Source organism: Rutilus rutilus (genome assembly GCF_951802725.1).
Source record: "Rutilus rutilus genome assembly, chromosome: 19".
In the NCBI taxonomy this organism is placed as follows: domain Eukaryota; kingdom Metazoa; phylum Chordata; class Actinopteri; order Cypriniformes; family Leuciscidae; genus Rutilus; species Rutilus rutilus.
Genome location: NC_140232.1, coordinates 32,669,008 through 32,696,518, shown reverse-complemented (window position 1 = coordinate 32,696,518; position 27,511 = coordinate 32,669,008). Strand labels below are relative to the sequence as shown.

Genomic DNA, 27,511 nt, shown 5'->3' with positions numbered 1-27,511 from the left:
CCTTGTGTGCAATTTAAGTTTTTTTTTATTCAAACTAGTGTTGTCAAATTGATTAATTGCGATTAATCGCATCTAACATAAAAGTTTTTTGTTTATATAATATATGTGTGAAGGCGTATATATATATTATTATACTTATACATATAAATTGTATGTATATATGTGTGTTTGTGTGCGCATAAATATACATATATGCACACATATATAATAATATATACTGTATATGCATACATATATGGGGTGTACATGTATATGTATATACTCTCTCTCTCTCTATATATATATATATATTCTCTCTCTCTCTCTCTCTCTCTCTTTCTCTCTCTCTCTCTCTCTCTCTCTATATATATATATATATATATACACTGTATGTATGTATATAAATATATTTATTATATATGAATATAATAATATATACACACGTATATTATATAAACAAAAACGTCCATGTTAGATGCGATTAATCGTGATTAATTGGTCGAGTTGAATCAGAATTGTATCAAATTCAAGCTTGTGAATCGAAATTGAATCGAATCGTGAAATTTGTGTCAATACCCAGCCCTACTTCTAAAGCATGTATATAATCTTAATGTTAATTTCAACATTTACTAATAAAAATTAAAAGGTGTATTTATTCATATTAATTAATGGTCCTGAACTAACAATTAACATCTTAGTTAATGCATTATCTAATGTTAAATACTGGGAACTCATTGTAAACTAGTATTATCGACTTGTTTTTGGAGAATTTTAGACTTAGAAATTGTATTGCAATCATTGTAAATGTAATTTATTGTCCAGAAGCAAAGCACAAACACATAAAAAAACACTATAAAAATGACATTTATAAATGAAATGTAAAGCTTCAGATGACTCCCGCATACTGCTGTACTGGATGCATGGAGAAATATGAGATGTAGTATTATATAGAGGGTTTAGGTGTTTGATTTAAGATCTGGAAAAAGGACTGGATTCATTGTGTGTGTGTGTGTCTGTATGCAGTGGTTTCTGTAAGTCTGAATGACATAACCGGAGGTTTCAGGAAAGTTTCTGTGAGTGCATCGTGGTTCATTCATTTGTGTCTATATATTGGAGCATTTTGTGTCTTTGTTTAACACTGGGGAGCATTTCACAGATTTCTCAGATTATTTATTATTATAGAGCATCTGCTAGAAAGAGCCCTGCTGATATACAAATGAACTCTGTCCATCTCCGCTTCTGAAACACTATCTGAAATAGCGATGGCCACTTAAAGCCATGAGTAAAGTGATGCAGAACGCAAGACGGAAGAATGAAATGTGAAGGTAAGAACATGATAGAAAAATAGCCTGCTTTCTGCCGCTTCTTGCACGTCTACCCCAGAGCCAGACTCCATCGCACTGCGGTTGCCATGGAGACAAAAATGGTACCTAGCAGTGAAGGATGTTGCAGATGCAGTGGAAATGCTGTCGTGACATGCTGGCAAAGGTCTCGAATTAGCAGCAATCAGACTTTAAATTAAGTGTTCACTTTTCGTTTTATCCTACAGATTTGATCAAACTGTTAGTTTGGTTTCTGCAGGATTTTGCTACTAGTTTGATGCTTTCAAACTCCGCCGCATAGTCTAAATGTCCTGTTTTCAGTATGCATTATTAATGTGTAACTCAGTCTGTAAGGACTTAAATTGTTGTAACATATGTGTGAACTTGCAATGTAAAAACTTTTAAATAGTTCAATTAGTTAATGTTAAATAGCATACGTTTTAGACATAATATTTACAGTTACTTTGTCTATTTTTTGCTCCGGCATCAAAAATATTCCCAAATAAAGTCAAAGCAGGAACAACCACTTTTTCTCTGAGCAATGTGTTTCTTTGCAGAATGAATCTGTATGTTTGAATGAATCAGTTGAGTGAATGATTCAAAGAACTCCCTCTTAAAAAGTCACTTGTCATTCCTTAATGAATCGGTACGTTTGAACGAATCAGTTGAGTGAATGATTCAAAGGACTCCCTCTTAAAAACAGTCACTTGTCATTCCTTAATGAATTGGTATGTTTGAACAAATGAGTTGAGTGAATGATTCAAAGAACTCCCTCTTAAAAAGTCACTTGTCATTCCTTAATGAATTGGTACGTTTGAACGAATCAGTTGAGTGAATGATTCAAAGAACTCCCTCTTAAAAAGTCACTTGTCATTTCTTAATGAATCGGTACGTTTGAACGAATCAGTTGAGTGAATGATTCAAAGGACTCCCTCTTAAAAACAGTCACTTGTCCTTCCTTAATGAATCGGTATGTTTGAACAAATGAGTTGAGTGAATGATTCAAAGGACTCCCTCTTAAAAACAGTCACTTAAGTCGTTCTTTAATAAATCTGTATGTTTAAATGAATCAGTTGAGAGAATGATTTGAATGACTCCCTCTTAAAAAAGTCACTTGTCATTCCTTAATGAATCGGTACGTTTGAACAAATCAGTTGAATGAATGATTCGAATGACTCTCTTAAAAACAGTCACTTGTCCTTCCTTAATGAATCGGTATGTTTGAACGAATCAGTTGAGTGAATGATTCAATGGACTCCCTCTTAAAAACAGTCACTTGTGTCGTTCCTTAATGAATCGGTATGTTTGAACAAATAAGTTGAGTGAATGATTCAAAGGACTCCCTCTTAAACACAGTCAGATGTGTCGGTCTTTCATAAATCTGTATGTTTAAATGAATCAGTTGAGTGAATGATTCGAATACTCCCTCTTAAAAAGTCACTTGTCATTCCTTAATGAATCGGTATGTTTGAACGAATCAGTTGAATGAATGATTCGAATGACTCTCTCTTAAAAACAGTCACTTGTCCTTCCTTAATAAATCGGTATGTTTGAACGAATCAGTTGAGTGAATGATTCAATGGACTCCCTCTTAAAAACAGTCACTTGTGTCGTTCCTTAATGAATCGGTATGTTTGAACAAATAAGTTGAGTGAATGATTCAAAGGACTCCCTCTTAAAAACAGTCACTTAAGTCGTTCTTTAATAAATCTGTATGTTTAAATGAATCAGTTGAGAGAATGATTTGAATGACTCCCTCTTAAAAAAGTCACTTGTCATTCCTTAATGAATCGGTACGTTTGAACAAATCAGTTGAATGAATGATTCGAATGACTCTCTTAAAAACAGTCACTTGTCCTTCCTTAATGTATCGGTATGTTTGAACGAATCAGTTGAGTGAATGATTCAATGGACTCCCTCTTAAAAACAGTCACTTGTGTCGTTCCTTAATGAATCGGTATGTTTGAACAAATAAGTTGAGTGAATGATTCGAATGACTCTCTCTTAAAGACGGTCACTTGACGCACCTGATTTGTGTAACAATATAACTTGCAGAAGATTCACTTAAAGATCCCCACCACTAATTCAGACTGTATTTACAGCCCATCTTATACTCATAGCATGTGACTTGTAATCAACAGGTTTGCCTGATTTGATTACGACATTGGCAATACTTTATGGAATAGTAGTAGTTCCTCATCAGCGTTATACCTTCGTCCTTTTCCAGACTTTAATCAAAATGAAAGATTTTGATAATTTAAAGAATTAAAAATCTTTGGAATGTTATGATTCATCTTAGAACTTTTTTATTGAAGGGGAAAAATGACTAGCTTTTGGGCTCTCTCGTGCTTAAAAATAAAAAATAAAAAATAATAATAAAGTGGCACAGAAAGTTTTGAATATATGAAGTTCCTTATTGGTTTGTTAAGCTCAGAGGGAATCGGCCCATTAAGCTGTAATTTCAGAGAGCTGCTTTTAGAGGGTGATTTCCAGTTCATATGGAAGTTTTAGTGGCTGACAGATTTATTTGTGCTTTTAGTTTTTTGGCTTTTAGTGGACTTACTCATTTGAAAGTTGCTTTGAATAATGTAAATGCAGTCTTAAAAGCCTAAAATGTTTATTTACTGCATTCTTTTTCGTGGAGTCATGAACTAAAGTAATTGTTCAGTTGAACAAATTTAAATTCTAGTTCATCTTAAACTAAACTCTTATATTCTATTGTATTTTTCTTCAAGGTATAAACTTTATTTCTGATATTTCTCTTGAAAATAAATAGATGTTAATTTGAAGACATTGTCAAGATCTGTTGTTAAACTCTTGTGGAGATGCATATGAGATTATGTGGTGTTTGATCATAATGTTTTTTTCAATGCCTGATTACTGATATCTAAAGTGCTGTATTTCTGAATTGCTGAAAATACAAACATTTCCAAAGAAAAATTAGAAAAGCATGAGATTTAATCAAAAGCTTCAATTGGCTTTCCGTTTAATCTGATTGGACAATTGAGATATTCAAGAGATCTCATTTGTGATTTTTCTTTGTGATGGATGAACAATGCATTCAGGATCTTTTTTAGTGCTTGAAACTAATGCAGATGTTTTCATTCCAGCCCACATCGCAAAATGGTATATTCACAATTGACATTATTTGTGCAATTAGCTCACTATTGATAATTAAGCAGTCACATTAGCATCGAGGACTGACAGAAGGAGATTGTGTTGACTCACTCTGAGCTGATTTTTTTCAGATTATGAATTTCATTTGGAAGGCAATTTCACAAAATGTCAAGCACCTCTTTTCTGTCGTTTCTGTTGAATAATTATAATCTTCATTATGGTAATATAAAACAAAAATCACAAACATGCTCTTCTATATCTGTTCTTGTGCACTTGTCTGTTTTCCCTCTCCACGTTCACAATATAGCACAAGTGCCTTATTGCTTTTGCTAAATGCATTGTAATATAAGAGACAACAGAAAAGTTAATAGTTGGTCTCAAGGGCTTTTCACTTGAAATGGTTAACCCTGGATCATTCTTATCTTAGCCCAGGGTAAACGCAATCCTGGGCTATTTTGCTTTACGTTTCACACTGCCCGTAATTAATCCAGGGTATTCGTCTCACTGTACTTTCCTAAACCCTGGTTTAACATTCTTATTTGCATATTTGCGGTGTGTCACTGATGGGATGAATAAAGCACGCGACCTGTTAACATAAAAGCTCTTGCATTGCGCATCCACGTATTACTTATACCGACTGTAACTGAATGGACTTTTCGGACTATTAAAGGTAAGAGTTTAAAAAAAAAATCTTTTTTACTTCATTTGTCCCCTCAAACCCTGAATGACTAGCTGTGTCCGAAATCACCCCCAAACCCTCATTCACTATTCCCTATAAAACTAGTGAGGGAATTCTGACACTGAAAAAACAGAGAAACACAAGGAGAGCAGCAGCTTTCGTTTCTGCTCTGACAAGACCAGAAATCAGGAATGGTGAGAGAACATTGTACTTGGTACGTTTTTCATCTTCAAACTAAACTTGGGTCTCCTGCCTACAAAGTTTAAATCCCGTCTAGTGCACTTCCCATAATGTTCACGAGAGTATAGGCTTCTTTTGTGGCTGTTCGAACACATTGGACCACATGAGAGTTTACACGTTTTCGACTAACAGTTACATCTCTGGTAGTGGTCAACCGTCACATTGCATTATGGGTATACTCTAGCTGCAGTATGACCGATCGTGGTGTGACAATTTCAGCCTGCATTTTGTTCGCAGATTTAGTGGCACAAACAGCGCAAGCGGCTCGTGACAGAACACAGACCGACTGAATTACACTTTAATTTAAGTAGAAAATCTAAAATGAAGAATTCCAGCTTACTTGTCTGTGTTTTCTGATGATCCGCGCTTCTTCAGCAGTGTTGAAAGCGCGCGCGCGCGCGCATGGTTGCCAGATACTATTGAAAAGACCGGGTAGAAAACGTTCTCTTTTAACAGAAAAGCTATGACTGGGGTTTAAATGATTGAAATCTGGCAACTGTAAGAATGAACGCTCGTAAAAACAGTCTAATGTGTTGTCTCCTCCTTTATTCGACAAAAATAAGTGGTTTTGGTCAAGTTTTTATTTTTTTAAACACATTTCAGTCTAGTCTTTTTTGTCAACGATATTGCATGTGTTGATATAGTCGTTTTTATCATTATTATCGGTTAATGACGTGGGTGTCGTCTCTCATCGTCTTGTCTTAGTCAGGGGAAAAAAGGCCGTCAACGTAAATTTTTTGTAATAGTTTTTGTAAACGAAATTAACACTGGTGACAATAAAATATTTTATTTTTAACAAAATTTGAGACCCCCTTCAAATTTAGCTTTTGAGGCTTTCAGGGGATCTCATGGGTAACAAGATGAGTTACCCATGAGTTACCCATGAGTTACCCCCCCCCCCCCCCCCCACATACACACACACACACACACACACACACACACACACTATAACTATAACGCACACTATGGTTTTGGACACCACTACAAATGGCTGTCCCCTCAAATAGTGTCTTATTTAAGGGTATGGGGGGGCAATTTCGGACACAGCCACTGTTTATACAATGCATGGCGTTTCCGTCACCGTCCAAAGCACATCACTGTCTAACACCGCATTGTAAGGACGCTAAAGACCGCAGCCTCTACCGCCTCTTGAGGCCAGGGGAGTGAGGTTTACACGCACAGCTATTACTGGCCTACGTTACATTATCCCCGCTTTCTATATTACAAGTGTGAAATGTCCCTTTCCCCACGGTTTAACATCCTTCACTACAATGTTTAATAAACAGAGGCAGTTGCTGATTGTATCTTCTATGCTTGTCGTGCCGGATTTCCTTTTCCTCTCTAGTTAGCTCAAGACTTCCATTTATCGCAAAATGCCGTAAGACATCTCGTTAGACGATTATGGCTTCGTAACGCATGCGATTTGTGACCTGTAGCTAATGGCTGATGAAAAGACCAGAGCCGATCGGACTCGGACTGGCACACTCACTGCATTCGCCCACTCTCTGCCCTTTCACCCACTCAGCACACTTATTTATCCACTTCTCCGCTCTGCTTTTCATGTGCTGGTCTCTCTTTGTATCACATGGTCGGTTACTCAGACTGATTTCATCTCCTCTCTCCTCTCATGTTCTCACAAGGTCTTCTAATTCGCCTGTTTTATTTGATTCTGCCATTTTGCACAAAACTGTTAACTAAGTACTTCACTGGAATCCTTTATACTTTTTGTAATACTTCTCTCCCATATGGGTGATGTTGTGTCTGTTAAAGCTCAAGGATATTAAACTATCACTAAACATATTAACTCTATAAGTATCATATTTGATACAAAACATCTAAGGCCTCTAAACTATTAGTTTAGTCAAAACGTTGCTTAAAACCTGTTGCACACAATCTACTACATTGCCTTCTGTCTTCTGATTGATTGTTTATACTTTTTTTTAGCAAGTAAAAGGCCTTTAAGTGTAACAATACAAACGTTCACCCTCAGCTTGTGGATCACGTGTCTTTTTGATGTGAAATCTGCACTGATGTAATCATAAGAATAACTTTTATATTATCACTGTCAGTAATATTTCAAGATGAACACTTACTAGACTGGAACAACTCAGGTTTACATGATTATCCATACATCATTTTTTACAATGTTAAAATATGAGTATCAAATATGAGCCAAGGGCTTTTGAGGAAGGTTTATTTGTTCATCTATCAATAATCATTGCATTGCATTATACTTTTTAAAACTACAGCTTTGATCATAAAACTAAGCATTTTAAATCATGTTACTAAGACTTTACAATGACAGATATATAGTGATGACTGATATTCATACGCATTTGATCTAAGTATCTGCTGTGCTGTTATAAAGATCTCACTGATCTACATTACAAGCATCAGAATTTCATCTTACTTATTGGCCATAAAAATATCAGCATCGGCACCAAATTGCATATCTTTGCTCAGTTTGAATGTCCAATGAGGTTTTTTTACAGTGGAAAAATGTTCATTAGATTATTAAAATGTTCTTTACATTAATAAAAAATGGTTCTTTTAAAAAGTGATGCCTGAAAGGTTCTTTGGGGAACCAAAAAATGGTTCTTCTATGGCATTGCAGAGAAAATCTCCTTTATTTTTTAAGAGTGTATGAACTAAATAATAGACACATTGTTTCTGTTCTTCCTGATAGACATGGACACAGAGAAACTAAAGTGCTATTTTAACAATTAATGACCCTGCAGGAGTACCACGCTCAGCTGGAGGAAATGCGAGTGTCTATTCGTCAGCTGGAAGAGAACCTGTCCGCCGCTCGCCGTCGCAGTGACCTGTACGAATCTGAGCTGAAAGAGTCCCGTCAGACCAGCGAGGAGCTCAAGAGGAAGGCTGTGGAATACCAGCAGAAGATTCAGAAGGTTCGTCCAACTTCAAAACAAGAACTGTCCAGCTGATGCACGCTAGACGAGGTTTGATCAGTCTATATTTTTGTGTTTTTCTAGGCTAAAGAACAAGGCAAAGCTGAGATGGAGGAGCTTCTGACAAAATTACAGAAGGTACATCCAGTCCCACATCACCAATAACAACTCATTATTTCCATTTACCTTTTGCAGACAAACTGTTGAGAAGACCAACATATTTAGTGCTAGTGTAACCAACAATATAACATGAACCAGAATGAACCAGTCTGGCCCAGAAATTCATGCTGTTTTTCATCAAATTGCTAATGCAGCTGTTTTTGTATTTAAGCTTCTTTATTTGTAAATGTCTCAGACCAATGCAGAGCAACAAGTGAAGACCGAAGAACTCCAGGAGAAGCTTGCCAAGGTACCGTGTGCATTTATTTCCAATTCAGCCCTGCTTGAAGATCTAAAACATTTGTTATGCTTGTTTTAAATTAATATTCGGTAATATTTACTGCATTGACACTATAGCATGAGAACAAAATTTGAACTGAATTGAGCTTCATAATGACACTGACTTCGCAACTTCAACACTGTTATTGAACTGAACTGAATCAACATTGAACTGACTTGAGCTGAATAATTACAACATTATCTTCTCTGGATCTAGCTATCTTATAACTGAATTGAACTCGTTTCATAATAGATGAACTTTGCAACACTGACACAGTTAACTAAATTGAGCAGAATAATGACACTTACTTTCTGAAGAGCTCCTTTACAGCTGAAATTGAATTTATTGCATAGTTGATGAATTTTTCATGTGAAGCTGCTTTGAAACCGTCTGTATTATATAAAGCACTACAGAAAATTTACTTGACTTGTCATGGATAGATGACCTATGATATCTATGATTGATATTTATAGCGTAACAGTGTCATTTACAGTAAATCTGTTAGCCGCAGTTACCAGAAATTCACCATAAAAACACAGTGACAATGTTTCCGGTATTACAGAATGGCATATTGGTGGCTGTTTATTTTACAACTTTAACTGTATATTTAATTAAGTGATACAAGGTTAAAATACCAAAATCTACTTATTACCTTAAAATGTGATAACCACCATAATAATACAGGTGTAAAACTCGTATATAGACATCAGTAATCACACACAAAACAGCATCAGAGTAGCTTCAATAAACAATACATGCAATAAACATGGACTACATTACAACATGAAACACCGTAATGAAATAAAAAGAAAAGAAAACAAACACACCATAGTGATAAAAAGAAACAAAGCTGCCCTTCTACTGTTTTTCATTTGAAATGATATGGTTTTGTTCTTCCAAAAACAACACAATTGACAGTATTTTACAGTAAAATTACATGCAAGGCCAAACTTAAACATTAAACACTCTCGTATATGGTAAGATCATTTACAGTCAACCATTTTTTCCTGTTTTCTGATTAATATTCAGTTAACCAAAATGTTTTTACTGTAGCATTTGTAGTCTTTTTCTGTACACACGTTTGACCTAGCAGCTTCATTTTTCTTCCAGGCCGTGAAGGCGAGCACAGAAGCCACGGATCTCCTGCAGAACGTTCGTCATGCTAAAGAGCGTCTGGAGCGAGACCTGGAGCGTCTGCAGACTAAAGAGGACTCCACCGACAGCCTGCGCAGACGCCTGCGAGAGACTGAGGTCACAGCAACTCCAGCGATCTGACTCAATTAAACAGGCTTTATTTACAAATATCATGATGATTATGATCAGATTAGATTCAACTTTATTATTATTACACAGAGAATAAGTAGGAAACAATTCCTGTAGCTCAAACACTAGTATGTTATGGGTTTGATTCACAGGGAAGACATTCAAAATTGAATGAGCGTGCTTCCCTCCCTCATGTCCCCCTGAGACGAGAGATTTCTGTATTGTGTGTCTGGAAAAAAACCTCAGATGACACAAAAATTAAATTTAGCTTCATCATCAGAGTCTTTTTTGTCCAGAGGCGAGAGACTCCAGCCAGTAGGAGGAGCTCATCCCGCATGTGTTCAACCCGCCCATAGGGGGATCTCACGATAAAACACCGTCTTTTCAGTTTCGAGTCGACTAGTAGCCTAGTTGTATCATGTCTTCCGATACTGCCCGCTGTAACCGGTAGGCGTGGCTTGGTAGTGTCGGGCAGCGAAGCAAGTGCATTCTGGGAGTTGTTGTCTTTCATCCACATGAGCCAAAAATACATTTTCTGGCTTTTCTTGGTCTAGAAGGCACCAACTTCTAATATAATGTCACATTTCTACTACATAAATGACCCAATTTAAATGCACATTCATCTTTCCAGCAGTGAAATATCCCTTTAAGCACGCTTTTGTCGCCTGCCTCTTTAAATGCTCCAGCTCTTTAAAGCAGGATGGATTCTTATTGGCTGTGATATTCTGATATCTTTTCTCTGTGCCGTTATCATTATAGTTCATTCTTTTATATTTTGAATAATTTTTTGAACTACAGTATATCTTCATCGTTATCATTCTTGGTGTGAACGGGCCTTTAGAGTTTTTAGCAAAAATAGATTTTAAAGATCTGATATAGTTTGTCCATTAATTTTTCTCATCATGACAATACTCACAGAAGCTGGCATGGCGTTACAAACAAACAAACATATATTCTCAAGGAATGCATGAACTGAAAATAATGTAGACCCTGAATGCAATGTTTGTCGCTTTGGATAAAAGCATCTGCCAAATGCAAAAATGGAAATATAAACAACTCAATTCATCCATTGCGATCCACTGTTGCTGATGTTCAGCCTCAAACTCACTGCTGATTGGTTCATTGTTGATGAATATTCTGATGTAAATTTCCATTTTAACAATAGAACTAAATATTGTTAATATCTCAACTAAATATGGTTTCAGGACCAAATTCTGATCTACTGTAACTATTAAATATGATTTTGATGGTGTATGTTGATTCAGTGATATAAGTAATTTTTCTGACTTGAGTAAAATCAATTAATTTCGTTGTTTTCACACAAAGCAAATTTTTTCAGCGTAAGCTGCCTGAATAACATGGCAATGCGAGATATTTATTGTTTTTTGGATGGAACAGGATGGTAGGAAAACTCTGGAGAACCAGGTGAAGAGACTGGAGATGGTGGAACGGAGAGAAACTAAACTGAAAGAAGACATTCAGACCAAGTCACAGCAGATCCAACAGATGGCCGATAAAATCATGGTAAGACTGAGACTCCAGCGAGCGCTGAACTCCCGCTGATATACACATACTGTATCTGAAACACACACACAAACAAACAGGTAAACACTGGAGCGATGAGGACGCCACATGTCGATGAGATGGAGGTGTCACATGCTTGCAGTAAAGCTACTTAATTAAGACGCGTAACACTTATTAGTCACGCGCGATACACCTCCTCAAACACTCGCGGTTGCATTAAACACAGACTTTCTGCTTTTATTCGGTTTTCTTCAACCTGCTTAGCCTGGCAGTTACGCTGCTTCTTTTCCTCAGCTCCCAGCATGCTCTCTGGCCCTGTCACGGCTCCAAAAGTGACAGATTGCAGGAGTGGATCATCTCAGTCTTTGGCCATGATCATGTGTGTCACAATGACGATGTGTTTTAAACCTGATGATTTACATTGTGCGTTATTGATTTTTATGATTTGGTCATGATTAACAAGTGCTTAAAAACGAAATGGAAACCAGTTTTAAATCATTTTCATTTATTGAAATAAATCTGAAATAAAATAAAAAATATTAGATGAAAAACTTAAACTTAAAAAACTGAAATGGTGCCTTTGACTAAAAAAAATTTGTAAAAGTTTAATTTAAAATACTACAAAATACCAAACATGATACTCGACAAAATACATTTACAAACTTTTTTTTTATTTTTATATTTTGTATAAAGGTTCAATGAACTGTTCAATAAAAAAAAAAAGAAGATTTTTCTGACTATTATTTCATGTCAGGCTTGACATGTTGTGTTTGGATAAAGGCATCTGCTACTTTGTCCAGACAATCTTGAAAAATAAAGATTAATAAAAACATAAATATTGGATGAAAAACATCATCTTAAAAAACTACTTTTGAAAATGTGAAATGTTGCCTAACTGAAATAAATACGTTTAAGTACTAAAATTACTAAAACGGAAATAAAAATAAATTACAGCTAAATAGAAATATTTAAAAATACATATAAAAATGTCAAACACTTAACAAAATTACTAAAATGGGAAATATTTTTGTATTACTTTAAATAATGTAATAAAAATGACAAAAGCACATAAAATTACAAAAAAAAAAAAAAAAATTAAATGAAAATATAAAAATGTAAAGCTAATTCAAATACATTAATACATATTAATATTAAAAATAAAAATATTAATAAATACTATTATGGTAATACTAAAATAACACTGCTGGTGACCCGTTAATGAAATATGTTAACAATTTAAAAATTACCTATTGTTTTTCCTTTGCATCTGTGAAATTATTTGGAGTCTTTTGCTTTTTTATATTAAGAAATAAAAAAAAATACCCTAGTAAATCTGTACTCAGATTTACCTTTGTTTCTGCAATCAAAAGTTAGACATCTTTTAAACATTTCCCTTCAAATTCTTCTTAATTCTGCTTAATCCTGCTGTCTACATTAATTTCATGTCTCATTTATAGAATTTAATTTCTCCTTGAAATTTTAGGACACCTGAGACAAGGCAATACTCACAGTAAATGAAACATAACTGAGACTCGTGAGCAATAAACTGTTCCTCCGCAGGAGCTGGAAGAGAACTTGCGTGACACGCAGGCGACAGCACAGCGAATGGAAGCACACCTGGAACAGAAGGAAAAGCTTTACGAAGACAAGATCAAGGTCGGGCCAAATGCACACACACACACACACGCGCACACACTCTTCTGCTCCTGACAAATATCAGTGATGTTTCACAGAGTCAACAGAGTGGTTTACCTCCATCGTGGCGTTTGCACAGGACTAATATACTCCAGCTTTATTACTCGTTATTAAATTTATAGCGACGGAATAAAAGATCCTGACTTGTGTTTATCTTTGGATTCAGATTAAGCTTTTAAAGGCCTCATTTTGAAGGTAGACTCTGTTCATTTGTCAGGTGTACAGTAATAACCCAGTGCTTGTGTGTTTTGTAGGTGTTAGAGACTCAAATGAAGGCTGATTTGGCTGAGAAGGAATTGCTGGAGTCCAAGCAGAGCGCTTTTGAGGAGGAGGCTCGCGAGCGGGGAAAAGTGATCAGTGACCAGACAGCGGTACCACATGTTATTTCGCTTTTCCTGAGAGCCTAGTGTATTTTAGTTGAGGGGGATGACAAAGTGTGACCTAACACTGATCCTTGTGCAAGACAATAATTCTTAGTGAGCGCTTTCCTTCTAGTAAATCAGTCAATTTACATAAAAGCATCCGCAAAATAACAAATAAGCATGTGCTTTACTGAAAAGACCAGCATGGTTTACTGTAATACTACTCGTGTATGGTCACAAAACCTACATTTCTGTAGTCGCTACCAATACCAGTAAAATGTCATGATTCACTACAACAGCAAAAACTATTGGAACTATCTAACTTTTTTATATATATATATTTGAAAATAAGTAAATACGTATTTTTTTTATTTCTAGAGCAAACTTCACAAAGTGCTTTACATCCAAATATAAAAAAAATAAGAGTTACAGACAATAAAAACAAACAATAAAAAAAAGAAGTAATATGAAAGACAAAAGCAAGTTTAAAAAAAGTTCTAAAAAATAAAATTATATTAAATAAATGAAATGAGTTAATAACTAATTATTAGTGTGTGCGTCAGGCAGTAATGCTCAGCCTGTTTCTAATCATACAGTGAATAATAAATTGAAACCTTTGCATGTAGCGATCACATATCTTTCTGTTAAACTTTCTGTTAAAGGTCAAGTGAAAAGTTGGTAATGAAATGAAAAACTCAGAACCGAATTGACTTATTAAACTAATTGGTTTTCTGCACCAGTGTTATTCTAGTATCATTGAGATACTATTATAGTTTTTATAGTTTTAATTAGTTTTAATTTTTTTCCATTTTAGTTTAAGTTTTTTGTTGTTTTATGTTTTTGTCATTTTTATTAGATTTATTTAAATATGTCTATATAGTTTGTATTCATTTTTATTTCAGTTTTAGTTATTTTAGTACATAACTAAAGTTAAACTAAATGGTTTTCTTTGGAATCTAGCTGAAATAGGTTTTTATTAAATTATTTTAATTTATTTTATTCCAAGTAGTATTTTTTTATGGTTTTAGTTTTAGTTAACTATAATAACCTGCTTGGAACTACTAATATTCTAGAAAGGCTGGTATCATTTACATTTTTATTTACCTGTCATTTTGACAAGACTATACTATATTATACTTCCTGATTTTGCAGAGTTTGACACGTTCCTGGTTGATCCTGGAGCAACATTCCTGTCCGAAAATGTAATCCTAACCATATCCCTAAACCTAACCCTACCCACAAGTTATCCCTAAAATCAGAGGGAAATGATAGGTGAATAACACTGATGTAGAAGCACCTAACCCCGGTTGTAAGCCTAAACTTAACATAAACTGTAAACTTGCCCCTCAAATCTGATTGGTTGATTGGAATGTCGATCCAGGAACACATCAGGTTCTGCATACGTGTATAGTACAGCATACTTGTTAACCAAGGTTCTACTCTGAATGATGTGGTGTAATTTACTCATCAATGACTCTAGACGATCAATGCCATGGAGTCAAAGATGACCAATCTGGAGCAGAGAATCGCTGAGCTGTCCGAGGCCAACAAGCTGGCAGCCAACAGCAGCCTTTACACGCAGAAAAACATGTGAGTTCACATGCATGACCATGTACACTGGAGATGATTCAGTGATATGGGTTCAGACGTTAAATAATGGTGCAAATACCAGTGACTTGACTAGCGCAAACCTTAGTAAATCACCTTGGATGATTAATTTAAATACTCTCCTCCCATGAATGTTGTATGCGTATATGCTACAAATGCATATTCAATAAGGTCAGCCGCAAAAATTTATTCATTTTTCAGCGCTCATTTTTCCACTGCGTGTCTTTAGTAAATCCTGATAGTAGTTTTTTTAACGCCAAAAGAGGGTTTGTGCTGTTAGTGCACCTGGCCCTTAATTATTTATCTTTTTTATCATATTGCAGTTGCCTGTTGTTGCAATCAGCCATTCTGCTTCATGCTGTGCCACATAGAGTGGTAAAATACACAGTAAGACTCATTTACCATCACAAATACCATGGTTTTCTTTATAAGTAGTTTGCATTCGAGGTCAAGTGTAGATGTCTGATACAGTCACTTTACTTTTTTGCAACGGTCTCGTGCTCTCACATAACGGTATGCAATTCACATGAACGAACCATGGATATTTGTATTTGAAATGGGTGAATGTAAAGGTTAATTTCAGGCTAATGTGCCATGAAGGCAGATTTTCTGGGTTAAGCACAAAGTTAATGAACGATGACCTAGTATTTGCATTATATTAAGGCTTTCATAGCAGCTTCATATTATCCCTGCTGAAAAAGAACAACATAGAGAGTGTGTGTTGTGTTTTAGATGCTGGTGTGCTAATGATGTCCCCACCAGGGGTGTGTTTCCCAAAAGCATCGTTAGCCAACTATGGTCGCATATTCTGTCGTTATCAGCAAAGTTCAACGAGTCGGTCTTTCCCGAAACCGAACATTCGCAAACAGCATCGCAAAGTTGTGTGTTTGGAACGACAACTCTGGACCTGTGGTTAGAAGCAGAGTTTCTTGTTTGCATGACATTTGGACTCAATAAATCCTTATCTTGAGCAAAATAAGAAAGCTGACATTCAGTGCAATCTATATCTTTTATTTAGAATACATACAAATGTCATTTACGTCTTTTAGTTTGTCAAGAGATTTAAAGCGTCGTTTTTGAAGAGTGCGCATGTGCGAACGTGCTCTACTGCGTAAGAAAGAGCTTATGATTGAATCTGGAAATAAAGCAAAATAACTGAGAAAAATGAGTAATAGTCCTCAGATGACATGTCCGTAATTTATAGCTAAACATCTAGCATTAATTTGATCTCAAACAGATTCATTAAAAGTAGTTATTACTCCACCACCTGCGTGACATCATTAACCAACATGGTTGAACGACCAATTTGCGACAATGCGGTATTGGGAAACATTAGTGACTCGCTAGTTGATTTCTTCAACGATGCATCGTACTATGGTAGTGAAGTAGCGAATTACGTTGTTGTACGGGAAACGCACCCCAGGCTAGCTTAAAGGAACACACCGACTTTTTGGGACTTTAGCTTATTCACCGTATCCCCCAGAGTTAGATAAGTCCACACATACCCTTCTCATCTCCGTGCGTGCCGTAACTCTGTCTGACGCACCCACCGCTAGCCTAGCTTAGCACAAAGACTGGAGGTAAACGGCTCCAGCTAGCATACTGCTCCCAATAAGTGACAAAATAACGCCAACATTTTCCTATTTACATGTTGTGATTTGTATAGTCACAGCGTGTACAAATAACAAGGTCACATGAGAGACAGCCATCTTCTAACCGTATACATACTGGGAACTATATTCTCAGAAGGAGAAGCACTGCTACTTCTGCGGAGTGATTTATGTGCATGTATACGGTTAAAAGATGGCTGTGTCTCATGTGATCTTGTTAGTTGTACACACTGGCCCTCATTTATCATTCTTGCGTAGAAATGGGCGTATATATTGGCGTAAGATTATGCTTACACTCCTCGCATCGCCTGATTTATGAAGCTGTGCGTACCTTTGAAATCCAGGTGTACGCAATACCTGCCCTTGATAAATGCCGCGGTGGAAAACGAGCGTCATTAGAATAACACGCCCTTATATATTCAAGTCTCCGCTTCCCCCACGCCCTCATTTTACGCCATGGACACACGGAAGACGGCAAAGAAGAGAAACTTCTCCGACGTTGGATGAGCAAATGACCTATCACAATGCATTATTTTACAGCACGAAACAATTAGTATTTAATTTCGTATCACGTCACATGTATTGGGGTGAACAATAATGATGATGATGTGATGTGGAGTACCATTCATTCACATTAATAATTGCATGACAATTTGTAATATTCTTCTTATTATTTATGATTTTTATTATTAATGACGCTTATTGTTATTTAGAAGAAGAATGTCGTTATTATTATTATTTGTATTATTATTATTATTATTATTATTATTTAAAAGAAGAAGAATGTCATTTTTATTATTTTGTCAGTCTGAATTATTTATTTATTTTTGTCATTGAAAGCCTTTTTATTACTGAACAAAAAAAGAGGTATACTTTGCCTGGAGTGTTATAAAGTTGTGGATGGTTGTCTTTTTAAAAAAGTCTTTTGTCTTTTATTTTTCGTGTTCGCATTTATGAGGAAAAAGCATTGTTACGTGACAGTTATCCATTACGGACGTGAGCGCTGTGAAAGCGGCATGCTTTAAAACTTTCACAGAGACCTCAAACAGAAAGCACAAAGCCTTTCTTTAAAGCGAATTTCGTTTTGTATTAATTGTATCTTAATTTTAATCAGTGTTTCATTATCCAATTTTCTGGATTTAATGCCTAAATAGCAGAGATAATCACGGAGGCGCCAGCGCCTGAACTGGATAACGTTAAGCTATCATCCATGAACCGAAACTCAACGTATAAGGTAGACTGATCGCCTCACACACCTAAATAGAAATATATCTATTATCTACAGAAATCTCTACTTTTAAACAGAACCATTCAAAACAAAATAAAATGATGTAGGCCTAATCTGTATGAAATGTGTATTTCTCTCCGGCGCGTTCACTACTGCGAAGATCGCGAGTCAGACTTCATCTTTGCAGCCGACACAGAAAACCAAATGTTTTTATTGGTTTATTAAGTAGGCGAGTTATGAAAAATTGAGTGTGAGGGATTTGTTCACTTCACACAAAAAGATCTTGGAATGAGATGGCTAACTGTAGCCTGTTTAGTCCACTGTCTAATTTAGAGATTTTTTTTTTAACCGACTACCGACAACTTTAATCGGTTCATACGGTCAACCATCGGTCAAACGGTCATCGGTTAACATCCCTATGTTGTTGTTTTTTTACAGTGGGTCATAACCTATCATATCTTTTAGTTTGTCAGTGCGTTTTGTAGTGTTCGGAATTGTTTTTCTGCGCATTCCCGCACTCAAAACGTGCGTACACCACCTCCTGAGCTGGCGTAGGATTTGAGCGTGCCGTACGCCAACGTCCATATTGATAAATCTCAAAGTCACCGTGGTTTTGGGTGTACGCCAGGTGTACGCTGGAAATTTGGTGTACGCACTTTTGATAAATGAGGGCCACTGTGACTATGCAAATCACAACATGTTAATAGGAAAATGTTTTGCGTTATTTTGTCACTTATTGGGAGCAGTATGCTAGCTGGAGCCGTTTACCTCCAGTCTTTGTGCTAAGCTAGGCTAGCGGTGGGTGCGTAAGACAGAGTTACGGCACGCACAGAGATGAGAAGGGTATGTGTGGACTTATCTAACTCTGGGGGATACGGTGAATAAGCTAAAGTCCCAAAAAGTCGGCGTATTCCTTTAACCAGCAGGACTTCCATGGTTAACCAGCTTTACTAGGTTTTATAAACCCTAATGAAAGCTGATTTGACTACAAAGGAAGTGCATGAATCCTGTGAAAGATGCACAGTGATCAGCGTTGATGGTTGACGTGCTTGTAGAAAGCGCTGAACCGCAGTGGAAGGTCAAGGCCAACATGGTTAGATTAACTCGGCCGACCTGGTGTGGAGATGATGTGTTGCTGGTTAACCAAAACACAGCTGTGTTTCCAGCAGCTAGAGGGATTTCTCCTAGAAGTCTTGTTTATGATCTTTTAGGAAAGCCCAAGAGGAGATGATATCTGAACTCAGGCAGCAGAAGTTCTATCTGGAATCTCAGGCTGGGAAACTGGAGGCCCAGAATGCAAAGCTGGAGGAACATCTGGAGAAGCTGACACAACAGGAGCAGGCTAACAAGAGTAGAGTGCTGGAACTAGAGGCCCGACTCCGAGAGGTGAGAATTATGAACCATATTTCAGCCCAATATCAAAATAATAATAATAATACATTTTATTTATAACGCGATTTTCTTACACCCAAAGCGTTAACAGAGTAAAAGACAAATAAAACACAAATAATACAATATATACACAGTGTTCGAATTATACCGTGAGCTTCGGGGGGGTACAGCTATTTCAACTGGTGACGTCACTCTCCATTTTATATAGGCTTACACACATGAGAACCACTAATCTATATGCGAAATTCCCTGAATATTAGTGCAGATTCCCTCTTGTTAAGACATTAAGAATGAAATTGCACAAAATGATAAATCGCCTTTAACATTTTGTTAAATATATCAGCACTCATACCTTAATTACCTGTCTCTTTTGTCCTACTTACTGTTCTTTTACCACCAAATTTGTTTTAATTTGTTGATTTAAATAAAGTACCTGCTGTTTCAGTAGCCAATGAGCTCGTGGCTCACCCTTCAAATACTTGGTCAGCATTTGCTGTAGCAGTTTCAGTGCTCTTTCAGAAACCCCTACACCTTCCCCAGCTCCACCTGTATAGATCTGCTACGGGTAATTCATGTACGCTATATTGTACAGCCACAGCATGTCTTACTTGCTCACAGCAGCGTGTTGTGTATGTGTTGGCAGCAGCGTAGCAGATCTATTCCACCGAGACCCTACATATCAACATTGTCATATCGATTACCATGCCAAACACTCAGAGAGTTGTCATGACCGAAATGTAATCACTAATTGATTTTGGGGTGAAATGTGCCCTGGGCGTGTTTCCCAGAGGTTCACCCAGTTACTCTGTTCCTCCACAGATGGGTCTGGAGCACGAGGAGCAGAAGCTGGAGATCAAGAGGCAGGTGTCGGAGCTCACGCTGTCCCTGCAGGAGAGAGAAGCTCAGATCAGCAGCCTGCAGACGGCACGTCACGCCCTGGAGAACCAGCTTCATCAGGCCAAGACCGAGCTGGAGGAGACGACCGCAGAGGCCGAGGAGGAGATCACCGTCCTCAGGGTGAGGGCTGACATCGTGATCAATCAACCAGGAGGAACATCTCCTTCCTCACGCAGAATTTAATCGGAGTGTCAAAAGTTAAGACTGAGGTTTACTGAGATCTGCAGTGTAGCATAGTGCAGTTTAAAATGTCTTTATTGCATAATCAAAGATTTTAACGTCATAACAGTTAATTAATTAATAGGATGTAGTTATATAAATATATGCTTTTCGTTAGTAGCTTAACGTTCAGGTAACTACTTTTTCAAAAGGGTAGATTGTTTTTGCATTTGCTACATTAAATAGCTTGGCAAAAAAATATTTGTTTTTCTTGAAGTAGCTTAATGGTGGTTAGTTTTATATTTTTAACTATGTAAAATCTGACATTTGAAATAAAAGTTTAAAAAAAAACTTTTTCCCCCTAAAAAAAAAAGGGGGACCGTTTTTTGAAACTTTAGACAAAATCCCCCCAAAAAGTTTGCATTTGTGTTTTTTTCTTGAGTATCATATTTAATGCATCAGGCTTTTATGGCTCATATAGTCTCATGGAGCTCAGACTCGAGGAGGAAAAACACCTCAGGTTTACTCAGAGGCTCAAACAGAGGAAAAAATATGCGTTTTGGTGCAGATGCTGATATTTATATGATGTTTTAAAAAGTAAGATGACATTTTGATGCTTGTAATGTAAATCACTGAGATCTTTATGACAGCACAGCAGATACTTACAGTGCTATGCATAAGTTTAGACACCCATACTAAAGTTGACTAAAAAGAGGAATAAAAAATCATCTTTTGGAAACTGAACTTAATGCCTTAATTTAAAAAATTGGGAAAAATCCAACCTTTAAGGACAGCAATTTTCTTTGTGAATGAATAATGCATCGTAAATAAATAAATGTTCTTCCTTAAAATACAGGGTGCATAAGTCTGGACACCCCTATGTTAAATTCCCATAGAGGCAGGCAGATTTTTATTTTTAAAGGCCAGTTACTTCATGGATCCAGGATACTATGCATCCTGATAAAGTTCCCTTGGCCTTTGGAATTAAAATAGCCCCACATCATCACATAGCCTTCACCATACCTAGAGATTGGCATGGTTTTATTTCAGTTAGCCTAATAGCTAGTTTGATTTGCATTGAGAGATGATCTTACGGAAAGTACCCCATGCCAATCTCTAGGTATGGTGAAGGCTATGTGATGATGTGGGGCTATTTTAATTCCAAAGGCCAAGGGAACTTTATCAGGATGCATAGTATCCTAAAAAAAAAAAAAAAAAAAAATACTTAAAAATAAAAATCTGCCTGCCTCTATGGGAATTTAACATAGGGGTGTCCAAACTTATGCACCCTGTATTTTAAGGAAGAACATTTATTTATTTACGATACATTATTCATTCACAAAGAAAATTGCTGTCCTTAAAGGTTGGATTTGTCCTAATTTTTTTAATTAAGGCATTGAGTTCAATTTCCAAAAGATGATTTTTTATTCCTCTTTTTAGTCAACTTTAGCATGGGTGTCTAAACTTATGCATAGCACTGTACATAAAATGCATATAAATATCAGTCGTCTCTCTATATCTGTCTTAGTAAGATGATGTTTAAATGCTTAGTTTTATGATCAATCTCTGTAGTTTTAAGGCATATAATGCAATAAATGATTGAGATATGAACAAATAAACCTTCCTCAAAAGCCCGAAGATCATCTTTGATGCTCACATTTGAACATGATTTTTCAAAAAAATTATGTAAATAAATCTAAGTTAAGTGTTTATCTTGAAATAATACTAAAAATATATAAGTTATTCTAAGTTTACTTTATATAAATCAGTGTAGATTTCACAGCATAAAGACAAGTGAACCACGAGCTAAAGGTGGACATTTTTACAATTACACTAAAAGATTTTACTTGCACAAAAAGCATTCAACTATTAATCAGATGACAGAAGTCTATAATTTAGAGGCCATAGAAATGTGCATATCAAATATGGCACAGTAGGCTTTACAGGGTTAAGTAACATAAGTAAGACTGACTGTAATTTAACCAAGTAGTTTGTAGCTTGACAAGCTCAAGTTTCAAACTGGCTTCTGAAGGAGCAGCAGTTGATATAATCTATATTACTTCATACCATCATATTGCCGACTCCACTCATCTCCTATATATGTCTCATGGTAGTGAATAATCATGTGCTTCTGTAGAATCTCATTGTGCTCCTCATCTTCAGTGTGCTGTAAACATCTTCCCACGCTCCTCTGCGGTGCGCGCTCGCACCCAGTCGCTCTCATGCATGACATCACACCTGTCATGACACTCGAGTTCATTGCACAGCGCTCTGCTCAAACACACTTTACTGCAGAACTCTCTGCCAGAGTGTGCACTTCTTGCAAACATGCCGATTTTCACTCTCACTTTGTTTCTTTTTTTTTTAAGGCCCATCGGGATGAAATCCAGCGGAAGTTTGATGCCCTGCGAGACAGCTGTGCGGTATGCAAATGAGCTTTTCTCTGTATTTGACTCATCAAATGTGACAGCATCTGACCCACATCCGTTTAACCTGTACAGGCAGAACATGCATCAGAACAGGATCTAAATTTTCCCCCCAATATCAAGATTTTAGTTAGTAACTTTTTATTTCAATATCCCATTTAGACATTCTACTGACTGTAAGTAACTTTGCAACTACACGTCAACTTATTCTACTCACCTAACAGCCTTATAATACTCTAATGAGAGTTAGTCGACATGTACAGTAGTTGCAAAGTGTGTAGAATGTCTAAAGTGGACGAAATAAGGTGTAACCGTTTAAAAGTTCAGTAAACTATTGTTCAAAACTTTGAGGCTGTAAGATTTTTAAAATGTATTATTAAAAAAGCCTCTTCTGCTTACCAATGCATTTTTTTGATAAGAAATACAATAAAAACATAAAATTTTATAATATAGTGAATTATGATTATTTAAAATAACTGCTTTCTATTTGGATATATATTGTAAAATGTAATTTATTTCTGATGCAAAGCTGAATTTTCAGCATCATTACTCCAGTCTTCAGTGTCACATGATCCTTCACAAATCATTCTAATGATTAGAAAGCTCAAAAGAACAGCATTTATTTGAAATAGAAATCATTTTTTCATGTTTTTTCTGTCTCTTTTAATCAATTTAACGCATCCTTGCCAATTAAAAGTATTAATTCCTTTAAAAAAAGCTTTTGATATGCGTCATTTAGTCAAGTTTCCCCTCCCAGTTCAATTAATACAAATAATCTCTCAACACAAATAAATCTCTTAATTAAAACCGGTTAATAAAAAGCAGAATGTATTGTATTGATATTTATAAAATAATCATTTAAAAGAGTTGTAGATGAAGTATATGTCACACTGTTGTTGATATCAGGTCAAGCAACCCATATATCATGGTATTGAACGATTACTATATTAATATATCATGTTATTTTAAGACCCCACCCCCCGCATACAGTTAGTGTAAAATAATGCCGTCCATCATTATCAAATGCATCTGTTTTCAGACCTCCAGAAAGTTGTTGATGTCAGGAAGAGGTGCTTTTGTTTGCTTTGCCCCTGGAGTGTGTTTGATTATTATCAAGCTCAGAGCATCTCTGCCCTACTTTCACTGTCCACCCACACTCAAGCTGTTTGAGCATCTCCCATGCGATATTCTCACCCGGCCCAGCGCTCGTCTCCTCTTCTGCGCCGAGGCCTGAGATTACATTTCTCCTTCATCACACCTTTGCAATTGTAACTGGAGCTCAGATGAACTTCTAAACTTGGAAATGAGAATTTCATTGGCTTATTAAAATGAAAACATAGGGGCTTGTTTTGATAAGACGGGAAACTATTACTGTTGCTCATTCTTCTGGTTAAGGGTAATAGTTCTTCTCAGCGTTGAAGTGTCTGAAGCTTTGCTGTGAGTCTCAGACAGGAGAGCAGCGTTTGCTCTTCCATGTGTCTTTCGTAAGCTCTTATAATCCCAGCCCCTGGGTGACGGCTTCTTTCCGCTAAACATGCTTTGATCTCCTCAATTTTTGAGCTGTATTTTGTACAGTAAGTGCATGAAATAATATTGTATTCCGAGGCACTTTTTTTTGTTTATTAAAGGCATATTAAATGCATGTGCGTCACTGAAAACAGTGCTAGGGTGTTTCTTCTTTTTACCATAGATGGCACAAAATCCATTTAATGAGTGAATATGCTCTTCTTAATTTTGTCAATTAATCTACAGTGCTATGCATAAGTTTAGACACCCATGCTAAAGTTGACTAAAAAGAGGAATAAAAAATCATCTTTTGGAAATTGAACTTAATGCCTTAATTTAAAAAATTAGGAAAAATCCAACCTTTAAGGACACCAATTTTCTTTGTGAATGAATAATGTATCGTAAATAAATAAATGTTCTTCCTTAAAATACAGGGTGCATAAGTTTGGACACCCCTATGTTAAATTCCCATAGAGGCAGGCAGATTTTTATTTTTAAGTATTTTTTGTAAAAAAAAATTTAGGATACTATGCATCCTGATAAAGTTCCCTTGGCCTTTGGAATTAAAATAGCCCCACATCATCACATAGCCTTCACCATACCTAGAGATTGGCATGGGGTACTTTCCATAAGATCATCTCTCAATGCAAATCAAACTAGCTTTTAGGCTAACTGAAATAAAACCATGCCAATCTCTAGGTATGGTGAAGGCTATGTGATGATGTGGGGCTATTTTAATTCCAAAGGCCAAGGGAACTTTATCAGGATGCATAGTATCCTGGATCCATGAAGTAACTGGCCTTTAAAAATAAAAATCTGCCTGCCTCTATGGGAATTTAACATAGGGGTGTCCAGACTTATGCACCCTGTATTTTAAGGAAGAACATTTATTTATTTACGATACATTATTCATTCACAAAGAAAATTGGTGTCCTTAAAGGTTGGATTTTTCCTAATTTTTTAAATTAAGGCATTAAGTTCAGTTTCTAAAAGATGATTTTTTATTCCTCTTTTTAGTCAACTTTAGTATGGGTGTCTAAACTTATGCATAGCACTGTAAATATCAATATTGGTGAGATTTAGAACTTGTATGATATTTATAAAAGAATCATTTAAAATAGTTGTAGATGAAGTATAGAATGTCACACTGTTGTTGATATCATGTCAAGCAACCCATGTATCATGGTATTGAACGATTACTATATTAATATATCAACTTATTTTTAGAACTTGTATTACTAAACTAATATTATAAACTTATATTATAAACTTGGATACTAGAACTTATATTTTACTAAAATTATAGGCTAACTGAGGGAAATCCTTCAATGGAATTCTTTAATCTATTTTTTAAACAAAAGAACAAAATAATTTTTTTTATCTATTAGTCCGACAAAATGGCAGATAATAACTACGAGTAGAAGGAAGCAGCTTAAAAACATTCTGCTAGGGATGGCACATTTGCTGATGCATAATCACGTCATTTTTACTCAGAATTTGCTAGTAAATTTCACAATTAATTACAAAGAAATGGAAAGTAACAAAATGAATTAAACATGACATTTTAAAGTAGAAAGACTGAAATAGTATTTTCTTGTAAAACATTATGCAATACTATTTGTTTTAATTACTACAAAAAAAACTTAAATCAATTTATTCTGTGCTAAACATAAATATTGCTTTTTAGGTTAATTTTTTTTTTTTTTTTTTTTTTTTTATTAATTTTTTTTTTCTAGGTAATAGTTTTAGTGCTTCAATTTAAACTTATTTCAGTTTAATGCCAAGGCAACATTTCTAATTTTCAACTAATATTTTAATTTAATTTAATTTAATTTAATTTAATTTAATTTTATTTTATTTTATTTTATTTTATTTTATTTTATTTTATTTTATTTTATTTTATTTTATTTTATTTTATTTTTAATTACATTTTTTTCATTTAATTTAATTTAATTTATTTTCATTTAATTGATCAAACTGGTTTTAATAGTTTTAGTTCATGATAATAACCCTGCATAAGGGAGGCATCTTTCCCATCTTATCCTATTACTTTTCTAATCTATCAGATTTCCACTTGAACAATATTATAAAACACAGAGGAACCGTCCAAGAAACCACAGAAACCGCATAGCATTGTACGGACAGCCTCTCGACAGAAGACAGACAGATGCATTTTGGGATTTAGTAGGTGAACCTAAACACAGGCTAAATACACTAGAGTAGGGTAAAAAGTGTGTTTCTGGTCAGTAAAGTGGGTCAGTGTGTGTGAGCGTGGCGCTGTGCCTTTAACAGTAATGACAGTAATAATGAGCGCAGAAACCTCCTCCGCACCAGAGGAGTGTTTGGCACCGCTGCTCTCCCTGGCGTGCGTCAACACACTTGACCAGCACTGCAATTTCATGCAAACCTGCTTCTCTTCTGTTTGTCAGATGGAAGTGTTCTGAAGCGAGAAAACGCTGCTAAAAATGGTTTTAGTCGAAGTAGGGTTTCTGATAAAGTTCAGAGTCACTCTGCATCATGCTTGGAGTGATGTTAAAGTCTTTAAGAACATTTCTGACAGGATTAAACACACGCCTCTGATTCACTGCAGGGGTTTTTAGGACAGGACTGTCGAGAGCGACAGGGAGACATTAGGAAGAAAGATGGGGAAAGGCATCAGGATGTGATCACGCTGTTCTTTAGAGGGAAACAGTTTGTTAGCACATATACCTCTGACATTTTAAGCGAGGTGGACCACTTTGCAGCTTATCTTCTTTATTCTTAGCATGTAAATGTATGAAAACTTCAGCATTCTGTAAAAAGTTTGTATCGTTGTTGAAATAAGTTGTGCATTTATTAGCAAGGCTGTAAAATCATAATATTGTGAAATATTATTAGAATTTAAAATAGCTGTTTTCTATTTGAATATATTGTAAAATGTAATTTATTCCTGTGATCAAAGCTGAATTTTCAGTGTCACATGATCCTTCAGAAATCATTCTAATATGATGATTTGCTGCTCAAGAAGTATTTCTCATTATTATCAGTTGTGCTGCTTCATATTTCTGTGGAAACCGTGATGCATTTTGTTTTCCAGGATGAATAGAAAGTTCAAAAGTACAGCATTTACATTTATTTTGTAACATTATAAATGTCTTTACTGTCACTTTTGATCAA

General features: G+C 35.7%; 1 protein-coding gene across 5 annotated transcripts in view; it reads left to right on the top strand.

Annotated features, from left to right (window-relative positions):
• The window catches only part of citb (citron rho-interacting serine/threonine kinase b), a 60,571-nt gene that overhangs the window by 9,372 nt on the left and 23,688 nt on the right, over positions 1 to 27,511 (top strand). For all 5 annotated transcript variants that reach the window (XM_084388594.1, XM_084388591.1, XM_084388593.1 and 2 more), the window contains 11 exons: positions 8,076 to 8,246; positions 8,331 to 8,384; positions 8,602 to 8,655; positions 9,796 to 9,936; positions 11,347 to 11,472; positions 13,033 to 13,128; positions 13,422 to 13,538; positions 15,010 to 15,119; positions 19,187 to 19,361; positions 20,187 to 20,384; positions 22,793 to 22,846. In XM_084388594.1, the coding sequence (XP_084244720.1) occupies positions 8,076 to 8,246; positions 8,331 to 8,384; positions 8,602 to 8,655; positions 9,796 to 9,936; positions 11,347 to 11,472; positions 13,033 to 13,128; positions 13,422 to 13,538; positions 15,010 to 15,119; positions 19,187 to 19,361; positions 20,187 to 20,384; positions 22,793 to 22,846 (1,296 nt within the window). The remainder of the gene's footprint in view (positions 1 to 8,075; positions 8,247 to 8,330; positions 8,385 to 8,601; positions 8,656 to 9,795; positions 9,937 to 11,346; positions 11,473 to 13,032; positions 13,129 to 13,421; positions 13,539 to 15,009; positions 15,120 to 19,186; positions 19,362 to 20,186; positions 20,385 to 22,792; positions 22,847 to 27,511) is intronic.